Raw genomic sequence first — 12,309 nt, 5'->3', positions numbered from 1 at the left:
TGGGTTGTGTTTGGAGGAAAAAATTATCTTGGGCCAGGATAAAGACTTACTGCTGCCAATAAGAATACATGTATTCTCTTGGCAGCAGGTTTAATGCTTTCCATAAATAGGAATCTAGAGAGGTATTGCTTTAAGTAACAGGCACGAATGCCTGGGCGAACAACTGACCCCCACAATCTCTCTATCGTCTGTGTGTGCACCGACGCGTTTGTAGAATCAACAAAATTTTCACTGTGGTTGATCCGAAAGTGGGTATAGCTGAGATTTCCCAGAGAATTATACACAGCCCAAGATTCGCTATATACTATGGACCCTTGGCGTATATATCGAGTAATTAAGAGGATCAGTGTGGTGGCATCTCGCTCTATCCCACCGAAAAGCCAGATAGTTTTTGTGAGTCTTCCACGATTATATTTTCTTCTTACAATAACCGTCTCATCAATTTCCACTTCAACTCCTTGTCCACTGATTTGGTCCTGGTAATTCTCTACCCAATGCTGACAAACCTCCGAACAGAAGGATCGCCAATCAATCGAGGTCGGATATGAAATCCTTAAATTCTCCATAACTAATGCATGCGACCAACAGTCTGTGAGAAAGTAGTTTACAAATAACAGGACTTTACAGGGTGATATCTGACTCCGATCCAAAAAAGTGTTGTTGTATAGGGATATAGAATATCCACATTCCGTGGGCCTTTGTCTTCAACGGTGAACAGTCCTTCGACATCGCAAGATGCTTGTGTTTTCGTGGAGTGTACATGGTAAATGACATCTAGGGCAGTCTACTGTACTGGGAATGATATTATGTTTTCGAAAGAAATCTAGTGCCTCACTGTCATTATTAAATCGGCGAATTCCATCCTGTAATGTTAATTCACATGAATTGCAAAGTGCCATTCTGTTGCTGAAGACCAAGTGTATCATACAATTTAACACTTGTGTATCCACGATTGAAATGAATAAGAACTTGTTGGTACCAAGTCCATAGGCTTGTCAAAAGGAGTGGGAAATCCTCCACACCAGAAGATGGGATGAGTAAACACTGGTCAATGAAAGGTCAGTCTTTTGTCTAAGGACAGTTGTTTATAAGACAGTGATTGTTGGTACCAAGTTCTATTCAAGTCCAGGCCTCTAAGGACAGTTGTTTCTTGTAAGAAGGCCTGTTACTTAAAGCAATACCTCTCTAGATTCCTATTTATGGAAAGCATTAAACCTGCTGCCAAGAGAATACACATATTCTTATTGGCAGCAGTAAGTCTTTATCCTGGCCCGAGATAATTTTTTCCTCCAAACGCAACCCATCTCATTTCTTTATCATCACTGTCGATGGACCACTCAAAGAGGTATGTATACATTATGTCCATAACATAATTTCTGTAGTATTTCAAGATGTTTCTGACACGCATTTTGGTTCACATATCGGAGATCCAACATTTCTTCACTTTTTCCAGAATTTCTTCTCTTTCTTTTTTTTTTTTGCGAAATACATACAAAAATACGGAGTTTATGATTCTGTGTGTGAGCGTGTGTTCTTGATGATTGTTTAGAACAAGTAGTTTTACACCAATTACACTATTTTTTTTCTTAGTTTAAAGGCCGTGGACTGAAGATGTGAAATTTCCGAGGCCTCTCCCTCACCCCCGCTTTCGCGAGCGCACATTTTTTTCATCATATTCGTTTAGAGCAAGTTGTTTTACATCTATTACACTTTTTTTTTGTTTTTGTGCCTGGGTCAGACGCTTTCGGAAATTCCCGGTGTAAATTTTCCGAGGCCTCTCTCCCACCCACCCCTTTCGCGAGTGCGCATTTTTTTGGTCATATTCGTTTAGAGCAAGTTGTTTTACACATATTACACTATTTTTTTTTTTGTTTCCAGGTCAGCCCCTCAGACGCTTTTGGAAATTCCCGATGTGAATTTTCCGAGGCCTCTCCCCCTCTCCCCTTTCGCGTGCGCGCATTTTTTTTCATATTCGTTTAGAGGAAGTTGTTTTACACCTATTACACAAATTTTTTTTGTTTTTTTTTTGACTGGGTTTAACGCTTTAGTTTAACCATATTTGCTTCACAAATTTTCCGAACTTTGATCCCCCATTTTGTGTTTGTTTACATTCTGCATAATGGTTTGTTTCCGCAGTGATCACTTCAAACAAGCATACTGAAAAAAATAAAAGTCTAACGGTTTCGCTTTCTAAGAAAGACTATGGATAGACCCCCATCTCCTCAGAAAAATTACTACTAACATTTTTACTTCATTCCGATGTAAAATCGTCTTTGCTGTTGCTATCGCCGCTTTTAGTTTCTTCAGAATCGCTGCTTTCAGTTTCGGATACTGAAATATCCTATTCATTCTCATACACCATGTGCTTTTGTACCTCATTCATTCTTTTTCTCGATATCTCCCAATTTATTCTTTTTCTTGATATCTCCCAATTTTCTGTTGAAAAAGCTTTAAATTCGGAATCAATGCTTGATAACATGAAACTCCTATCCATTTTCAAAGTTGAAGAAAAATCGATGCCGAAAAAAATGTGGAAAAAAATCTCCCAAAATTCACTGAGTTCAGATATCAGGTCAAGCAATGTCGGATACTATAACCCATCTATTTACAAAGTGAAATCACGTGTTTCAACGAATGTACCAACGAGATTTGGGTTCAAATTTACAATTAAATAACAATAGGTTCTCTCGCCCGGGTTAGTAATGAAAGGGATAATGTTGTCTTATGAAGTAAATAGAAAGATATTCATGCTCTCTGCCTGTTTACTTCTCTCTTTCATTATAAAACATTTTTGCCTAAATACTATGTAAGTTGAATAAAATGTTGAAATCAAAATGTCATATAGAAATTCATTAACTTACATTTAAATTTGCAAAATTGTGTTGTAATAGTGTTGTAATAAAATTGCTTTAACCCTTAAGCATTCTATTTGTTTACATTGTTTTAAATTAATCATGCATTATCTCATAACTTCAAGATTTTGATGATTGATTGTTTATTTTTAGAATGACATTGAAGGGTAGGTGTGGGAGGCCCAATCTGGCTGATTTGACCATAAAGCAGGTAGAATATTTCGGCTGGATATAGCCAGTTTAAATGCTAAAGGGTTAAAATAGCATGAAAAAGTTACAAGAACATTTATTTTATGTGACTATTTACTAATTATCTTTCTTCTCTTTCAGTATGATTTATGGGATAAAAATGTGAATGAAATAGATGACTCTGCTGACTTGAGTGATGGTTCAAGTGGTAGTGAAGAAAGTGTTTATTCTGGTCTAGAAGAAGAAACTTCATCTGTAAATATACTTTATGAATTTGTTTTAAAATGTCCAAGATTAGAATCATTATTGCATTATTTTCTCATTCCTATATTAATTGTTTGATCTGAAGAGAGACAATCAAGGCAACTTTATTCCATAAAAGGTTTTCCTTATTCTAATACAAGTGCATGTAAGTGATATTGAATTTGGAAACTCCATTTATTATGAGTTCAATGTCACTAAAATGTTGAGAAATAATAATGGAGTTTGTTGATGTCTGTTTTGCTAAATTTGTTGATCTTTAGTGATTAATTCAGCATTATTTCTGCCTTTCCACACTAAATTAAGCAGGAGGAGTAATTCGTGATGTTCATACTTTGAACATGAAAAATAAGGTCTGACTAGGAATTGGAGCAGCTTTCAGAATTTTCACTGAGAACTAACCTGTTTTACATTGTATGAAATTGGCAAAAATGATGATGTGACAGTGGAGGAATTATCTGAAAGTGTTTACTCTTATTTATATTTGTTCCAGTTCAAGCCTACTCAGGATAACTTTGCCTTTCTTCTCTTTGGAAGTTTATAAATACTAGTATTATGGGGAGAAAAAGGTAAATGTGGAATTGTGCCTCTTTATAGGTGCTTTCTATGTAAAATATCATTTAATGTCCATGTTCTATGCTAGCGTACACTGTTTCACAAGACCTAGTGGGCCTGGAGACTGCTTTGGTATTGTTTTTATGGCTTGATATCCTTCCTAATGCCCCACCACTTTGCAGTGTGTACTGGATGTTTTGTTCTGTTTTGTTTTTTTTGTGGCACCAGCACTAGTGAGATTGCCATAGAGCCTGCTAGAATAAGGTTCCTTTTGGTTGGATGGGACTACAGTTGAGAAGGAGGCAGCTTTATGCTAAGGGATGAGGGGTTTGAGTGAGAAAGGGCCTGAACAGAGCAGATTTGTTGCTGGTGGGGACATGTGCATCACGTTATAGAAGATGGAGTTGGAAAAATCAAAATAATGATGATGAGGTAACTGGTTGGACCCTCAAAATATGGGACACAATGGAAGTGAGTGGGGAGGGGAGAACAGGAAATATGAGTGAGTAGATGTTGGAAGAGAGAGAGATGGTTAGATGTAGGAAATGGGTGAGAGGGTGAATACTATGAACAAGTGTTGAAGGATAAGTAAGTTATTACAGTAGAATTTGGATAGGGTTGAAAGATAACCAATGATACATGAATCAGTGGGAAGGAGATGATTGACAACCAGGGAAGAGCAACAGAAATGTAATAGTAATAATAATAAAGCAGTGGACCTGGAGAAAGAGATGTGTGGTTGGGTTGGTAGTAAGAGTATCAGGCTGATGTGTATGGTGAAGAGATAATTTGGTAGTTCAGTATATGTGATATGTTGTAAGAGGGTTAAATGGTATCGGGGAATAGCAGCAGAATAGTCCCTTCCTCACATCAAATTTATCACATGACTTATATAGCCCTTACAAACTCAACACCTAGTTTCTTTATTTACTGTCAAGTTACTGAATGTGGTACCTTGCCAAATTCCTTCTAGTCAAATACTACCAGGAATTGTGGTTTATCCTTAGCCAAGTATTTCTGACATTAGTCAATTAGAGAGGTGGGGTAAAAGTGAGAGTGGGTGGGGGGTAGTGTAGCACATAAATGCACCGCACTGTCATGCAAATGGCACTCATACTGGTGGCAAGTAAAAGCATTCATTACACTCTCAGAGTGGTTGGCATTGAGAAGGGCATCCAGCTGCAGAAAACCATGCCAAATTAGACTGGAGTCTGGTGCAGCCTTTCAGAGTGCCAGCCCAGTCAAACTGTCCAACTTATGCCAGCATAGACAACGGATGTTGAATGATGTTCTGGTGGTGAGGTTAAAGAAAGGCTGATAGAAAGATGGACAGGGAAGACAGTTACATTAGAAGAGAGAGAGGTAGATAGCATAGAGATACATTGACAGGAAGAAAAAGATATAGACAAACAGCTGAACTGAAATGAGCTTTGTTACTGAAAACTATGGTGTTGATAGTGAAGAGTATTTTGTTATTGAACTAAATCTCTAATATCCTTTTACCTGTCTGGTAACACTTTACACTTTAGTTAGAGAAGAGAAGGTTAAGTCAGAGAGAGGAAGGAAGAGTGAATCTGAGAGAACAGAAATCAGCCAATGCATTATGCTGTCACTACTGTGGTTAGTGGAAGTGAGAGGTGAAGAGAAAGAGTGAACTATAAAGTGCTCAGCAGAGGGAAATTTTAAAAAGCATAGAATATATCATGACTGGAAGTGAAATAACATAGCAAAATAAAAATAAAAAATCATCCTTTTTTAAATAGCTTCTCCTAATCTTTTTCATTTTGTGGAATTTCCATGGCTCCCACTAGTTAACCTGATGAAAGAAAGGGAAAAAATTGCATAAAGAGTAATTATCATTTAATAGTGTTGAGTGAATGAATGTGGTAGTTAGAAGCTTCTACATCATCTTACTGAATATTGCAGCCATTGATGTCTTCTGTTAGGAATTGTAGTTTAACCAAAAGTTCATGTACCACTACAAGAAAAAGTTCCTAAGTTTAGTGCCTGTTTATGGATACCAAGTTACATCTACATGAATAAATCAACCCAGTCAACCTGCTGTACAGATAAAGTATATTAATGGAATGTTAAAGGTGCTCAGCTGCTTATCAGATCTTGGTAAGATACATTACTGAATTCCACAGTCTGCTTATATATAGGTGTCACTTTATTGAATTCCTTTTGCTTGCAATTCTACCCATGTCAACATATGTAAAACAATGAAACAACAGAATTATTCCTCAGTTGTTTTATTCTTGTGCAGTTATTAATTTTTTTCTTTTTCTCTTTTTTAGGAGGAAGGATCTGATAAAGATGAACATATTTTCAACGAGAGCAACAAAGACAATAGTGATGATGATGATGAGGAGGAAATAGGTGCTTTTGAGAATGTCAGCAGCGAGGAGGATGTTGCTGATGTTGAGGAAAAGGCTACTTCCAGAGTCAATAGTAGTAATACTGAAGATGGAATAAATGTCAAAGAAATTCAGCCAAACACTAGTGATGCAGGAAAGAGTAAAACGTTTGTTAAAAACCAGCCAACTTCCAAGGACCACTCCAATAAAATATCAGACAATATTAGGAAGCAAGAAAATAAAGAAAACACTGTTGTTTCACAATTATTAGATTCTTCTGCAGCTGTTGATGAATATGATGAAGATTCTTCTGATGAAGAGGTGAGTCAGTTGTGTTTTTTAAAATTTAACATGTTTGGTGTTACTGTTTGTTGGTTGAGTGATCTGCAATGTATATCTTGTTGTCAGCACTAAATTGTGTCCATATCCAAGATTCATATTTCTTCTTGGCTTTGTTCACTCTCTGTGGGTGGTTCAGCTGCAGCTCAGTGAGTTGTGCCATTCACCTCACATGCACAATCCTGTTCTTACTGATATTTCGTTTCTTTTCCACCATTTTAGGATATTCGTAACACAGTGGGCAACATTCCTATGCAGTGGTATGATGACTATGAACATATAGGCTATAATCTAGATGGACACAAGATTAAGAAACCTGTTCATGGAGATGAGCTTGATAATTTCCTTGAAAAATTGGATGACCCCAATTATTGGTGAGTTACTACTTTTTCACTTAAATTTGGTCTCCACAATATTTTTTATTATGTAACTTTTAAGTAACTGAAAAAGAGTAATTAAAACTGCCTTAGTTCTCTCTCTCACACACACAATATATATTAAACAGTATTTTTATGTTTGTGTTTATTGTATGAGTGTGCACAAAACAGAGTTTCACAGCTAGAAGTGTAAATTAAACACACTGCACTGTATCCATGGTTAACATTTAACTCTTCATAGACACAATGTTTCATTAGCTGTAGGTGAATACTGCCATAGCAGTAGAGTTCACTGTTATGACAGTGACAGACTGCACTAAAATACTAAAATTGAGAAACGGAGCAAAAATTATTACTTCGTCCTTGCACAATACAAATTCTATTGTAAAGTTTGAACTTACGAATTTAGTGTATTCTGGTTTCAAACTCTACTTTTATTTTTTATCTCTATCTTGTTTACTTCCAAGTCTGCTCTGATTGTACAACTCTGATTAATGATGTTCCAATCATGACTTCGCTGATATTCTCAATGAAGCTGTGGCTGTTACCATCAGGTTGAGCTGCAACATAGAGGCTTTCATGTTATTTGGTATATTGTAGGATTAGAATATAAGTGTTGCAGACCTGTCTAGATGAATGTACAACTGTTATTAACCCTCTTGTTACCATATTTCTGTTGAGATGCTCTGTGTTTTTTTCAATTAATTTTAAATATTATAAAGAATTTAGTAAAATAACTTAGTTATCATTAAGCTAGTATTAGGAACATAAATTGTGACTAAGGTTTGGTGGAAGATTCTAATTCAGAACTTTGAAAACAAGACATTTGCACTACAGAGCCAGGGGCAATTTCAGCCAGGTTGGTATCAAAAGGGTTAATGGTTGTGATATTGGTAGTTGTTATAATGTGTACTATAGATTGATCTGTGTTATGCTAGTCACTCTATGGATAGAGAGGGACAGTACCTAGATTTTCACATGTTTTGTGATAGAGAATTAGTACTCTACTAATTATAGAGTTTGAATTCAAATTCTGTGTCTAATATTTTTGTGTAGTCTGTATAGGTTGGTGTAGGAAAGGCATTCAACTGTAAAAACCAAAGCTTGAACTGTAGCCCAATGTAGTCCTTGTGTGTGTGGAGGGGGGGAGCTTGCTGCATTCTGTCAAACCATCTAGTCTGTGCCAGCATGGAAAATGAATGTTAATAGATGATGATGTAATGTTGTAAGTTAAAAGTTTGTGTAAGAATTTGATTGTTATTATCTTCAGATTAAGACTACTAAGATTGTACTTAATGCATGATTCTTTAAAATCTGTCATTTAAGTGAATTTAAAATCTCAGAGCTGGAAAACCACCAGTTTGCTCTTCCATTTTAATTTGGTTCAGTGTTCTGCTATCAACTAAGAAATCATAGCGATCATAACACAGTTGGTATGTTAAACAGTGTGAAAGAAGAGAAAAACAACCAGATAACTGACTGGTTAAAGTTGGACAAGGATACAAAGGTTTTACATCCATGCTTCATTTATTGTTTGAAACTTGTCTTTCAGGAGAACTGTGAGTAATAAACTAACTGGTCAGAAAGTTGTTCTTAGTGATGCTGACATAGGAATTATCAAAAGATTACAGCGAGGCAAACACCCCAACAAAGAAGTGGATCCTTTTGCTGTAAGTACTTCTAGAACTTGTTTCAAATTGTGCTATAATAAATACTTTGAGACTTCAACTTCACTGATTTTTAAGTTTTGTACTTACATAAGTTTCTTCATCATCATCATCATTTCACATCCATTATCCATGCTGGCATGGAGTGGACAGTTTGACTGGACTGCACCAGACTCCAGTCTGATTTGGCATGGTTGTCTGTGGCTAGATGCCCTTCCTAACTCCAAACACTCCGAGAGTGTAATGGGTACTTTTACATGTCACTGGCATGGGTGCCATTTGTTTAACACCAGGGTGCTTTTACATGTCACTGGCATGGGTGACAATTTGTGTGACACCGATATCTGCTACAGCTGCGATTTTGTTCTGCTTGATAGGTGTTCTTAAGCATGACATAATGCCAAAGGCCTCAGTCATTACTTCCAACACTCAAAAGGAACTCAGCTACTTTTCTTCTGTGGCGCCCAATGCTCAAAAGGAACTCAGCCACTTTGCTTCCATGAGGCCCAATGCTTTACGTGCCACCAGCATGGGTACACTTGGCTTAACAGGTCCTCTCAAGCACAGCACTTCACCAAAGGTCTCAATCATTAGTCATATGCCTCTGTGAGGCTCAAAGTTCGAAGATCATGCTTCACCACCTCATCCCATGTTTTCCTGGGTCTACCTCTACCACAGGTTCCCTCAACAGTTAGGGATTGGCACTTCTTTTTCACAACTATCCACGTCCATATGCATCACATGACCATACCAACATAGTCATCTCTCTTGCACACCACATCTTATACCTAGCTTTTCTCTCAAGATGCTTATACTCTGTCGAACATGCACACTGACACTGCACATCCAATGAAGCATACTGGCTTCATTTCTTTCAAGCCTACGCATGTTCTTGGCTGTCGCAGCCCATGTTTTACTGCCATGCAGCATAGTTGTTTGCTCGAAGGCATCAAATAATCTGCCTTTCACTCTGAGAGAGAGGCCCTTTGTTGCCAGCAGAGGTAGGTGCTTAATCTTATTCTCACAGCTTTGCTCTCAGAGCATTCACCTCCACTACTAACTTGGTCACCTAGATAACGGAAGTTATCTACTACCTCTAGCTGCCCCCACCCACCCCCGGCAGTTGATGGAGCCTGTTTTCTGAACATTTTCATCATTTATTGTACCTGTGCATCTTCCACTTGCAAAAGCTAGTTTACATGTTAACCTTCCTCTGATATTGCTGCACCTTTTATGTGTCCATAGCTTACACTGAGTGCATCTTATGGAGTTTCCACCTACACCTTTTCTAAAGATCGAGCAGGGCCATCTACCTGAAGGGATTTGTGATTTATCTGCCTTCCTACTTATTTACACTTTGGTTTTTCCTAAGTTAAATTTAAGGCCCTTTGATTCTAGACCTTGCTTCCATACCTGGTAGTAATTTAGTTATAAGAGCAAGGTCATCAGCATAGAGGAACTCCCAGGGACAGCCTGTCTTGAATTCCTCTGTTATTGCCTGGGAGACGATGATGAACAAGTTTGCATTTGTATATGCATGATGTGGTGTGTCATAACTGAGTTAGATGTGGTGTAATACTACAGTGTCAAATTCAAAACTTGAAATTAACTGATGTTCTGTGTGTTGATCTATTAAGCCACCTTGATTTGATTTATCTTATTCTCAGGTCCCAAATAACAGGTGGGGTTGGACATTTGCTTAAATTCTTATAAGCGGGTGAGTAGAATAAACAGGGTGGTGGAAAATCGGTAACTATATAAAATTTTAAAATGTTGTAGGTTGTCTCCCTTGATTTTTTTTTAACTAGTCATTTACTCTCGAGTCTCAAATAATAGGTGGAGGTGCTGGAATAAGCGGGTTGGTGGGAATCAATAACTGTATTGTGTATGTGCAAAAATTAGGGAAAAAGCATCTTAAAGCATATATAACGACACAACAAGGCAAAATAAATTAACAAGAGGCTAGTGAAATTAGCACGTGTGTGCTTCATTTTTGTTAAGATATTTGTTAATTATAGTAATTATGGGATTTTTTTTTTAATGCTATACAAGCAACATGTCTTAAAAAGAAAGAAAAGTAAATCAAACTGAAAAGAGTATAATTACTGTTTCGTAAACTTGCAGTATTTATTATTCTATACATAAAACATAGCACTCTGTAAATAGGTATAAATGATAGACTTGGGATTTTTTTGTCACTGTCCTTCTGCAGGTTTCTCGGTTTCAATATGGCAAGAAAAGTGTCTGACACCTTATAATCTTCAGAGCCATTGAAAGTGTTTGTGGCCCATGTTGACTTGAATCAGTCTTACAATCTGCATGTGCTTGATGTAGCATCATCATTATCTTGGATTGATTGGGTGTGGGTATTTTATTCAGAGTTTGAACTAACTTTTCTATATTCTTTGCTTTCTTTATTTTGCAATATTTTGCTTTCAGTTGTTTGTGCAACTGCATGTCATTAACTTGAACAAATCTGGTGATAGCACCGCCGATGACGACTAGCACATAACGCCTTTCCCACTGGGCGTCTCTCACCTCTAGCATCGAATGCACCATTTAATCACCTAGCACATAGATGGCAAAGTTTGCATTTGAAAACATTGAATCAGTTTGGAAGTTTTTCAATAGTACAGAGCAGCTGTTCTAATCTATAAGAACCTTTAGGAGACCATTGATATTTCATTGTAGGCAAGGCATTTAATAGTGGTGGTCTTTTACCAGTTCCTTTAAATACAAACTCTGAGATAAGATTGATTTTGGTATCATTGCTAACCTGGGTGAACACTGTGATATGTTCCTTAGACAAATGGTGGTTTTCTTTGATGAACGTATCTTGATTTCTGAATGATAAGGTAGCTTGTCCGCTACTTCCATTCTGTTGTAAGGGCATTTGATCTCCATTGATAATTAGGAGGATCTAGGCCAAATTTGTCGAAGAAATAAGGACACGCACTCTATATGATCTTCAAATAATCCTGAATGCACTCAACACATTGCTCTTTGGAGATTGAAATGCATTTGTTTGGAAATTTCAGTGATACCCTATACTCTTTCTGCCAACCTTTCCTCCAGCTTTTTGAAAAACAAAGCTTTTCCTCAGTTGGTATGTTGGGGTGTTGGCAAATCCTCTGCTTCTCATAAAATTTTTCAGCCTGTAATAGGAAAAGAGTTTGTGGTAATCTCGCATGCAGCGATGTTTTAACAAACCATTCAAACAAGGCATCTCTCTTAGCTGGTGCTTTTGTTTTACGACCTCCTCCAGCAACTCTGTAGTGTTTCTTTGGACTTTTTTCAGTGTTGTCAAGTTTGCCTTTCAAATATTTTTCATAGCAGCGCTTGGCTACTTTAACAGTAGAATCAAATGGACGATCAGAGTTTTTGACACTGGCCAAATTCGAGTAAAACAAATGAACTGCTTTGGTGAGATATCCTTATTTCTGGGTGCCTGCAACATGACGTTTCCTTTTAGCATCCCAATGAGTTTTCCCTTTCATTTGCTCTAATTCAGAATCATACTCCTTGCATTTGTTCACCATGATAGCAAGTGCTTGCTTTTCTATAGAATAATTTCCATACATCTCACTACGAAATACTCTTTTCTCTGACATGATCTTATGAAAAAGTTCAAAAAGAAATTACTTGAGTCGTGTTGATGTTAAATCCTTATTCTGTAAGGATAAACACTTCATCATTAAAGTTCTTAGTTTGT

General features: G+C 37.1%; 1 protein-coding gene across 2 annotated transcripts in view; it reads left to right on the top strand.

Annotated features, from left to right (window-relative positions):
* Positions 1 to 12,309, top strand: part of LOC115213138 (ribosome biogenesis protein bop1-B) — a 50,488-nt gene that overhangs the window by 6,488 nt on the left and 31,691 nt on the right. For both annotated transcript variants that reach the window (XM_029782075.2, XM_036501904.1), the window contains exons 3-6: positions 3,183 to 3,296; positions 6,155 to 6,535; positions 6,776 to 6,927; positions 8,483 to 8,600. In XM_029782075.2, coding sequence (XP_029637935.1) covers positions 3,183 to 3,296; positions 6,155 to 6,535; positions 6,776 to 6,927; positions 8,483 to 8,600 — 765 coding nt within the window. The remainder of the gene's footprint in view (positions 1 to 3,182; positions 3,297 to 6,154; positions 6,536 to 6,775; positions 6,928 to 8,482; positions 8,601 to 12,309) is intronic.

Source organism: Octopus sinensis, linkage group LG1, assembly GCF_006345805.1.
Source record: "Octopus sinensis linkage group LG1, ASM634580v1, whole genome shotgun sequence".
Taxonomy (NCBI): domain Eukaryota; kingdom Metazoa; phylum Mollusca; class Cephalopoda; order Octopoda; family Octopodidae; genus Octopus; species Octopus sinensis.
Note: the sequence above shows the minus strand (reverse complement) of the source record. Positions and strands in the feature narration are given on the sequence as shown.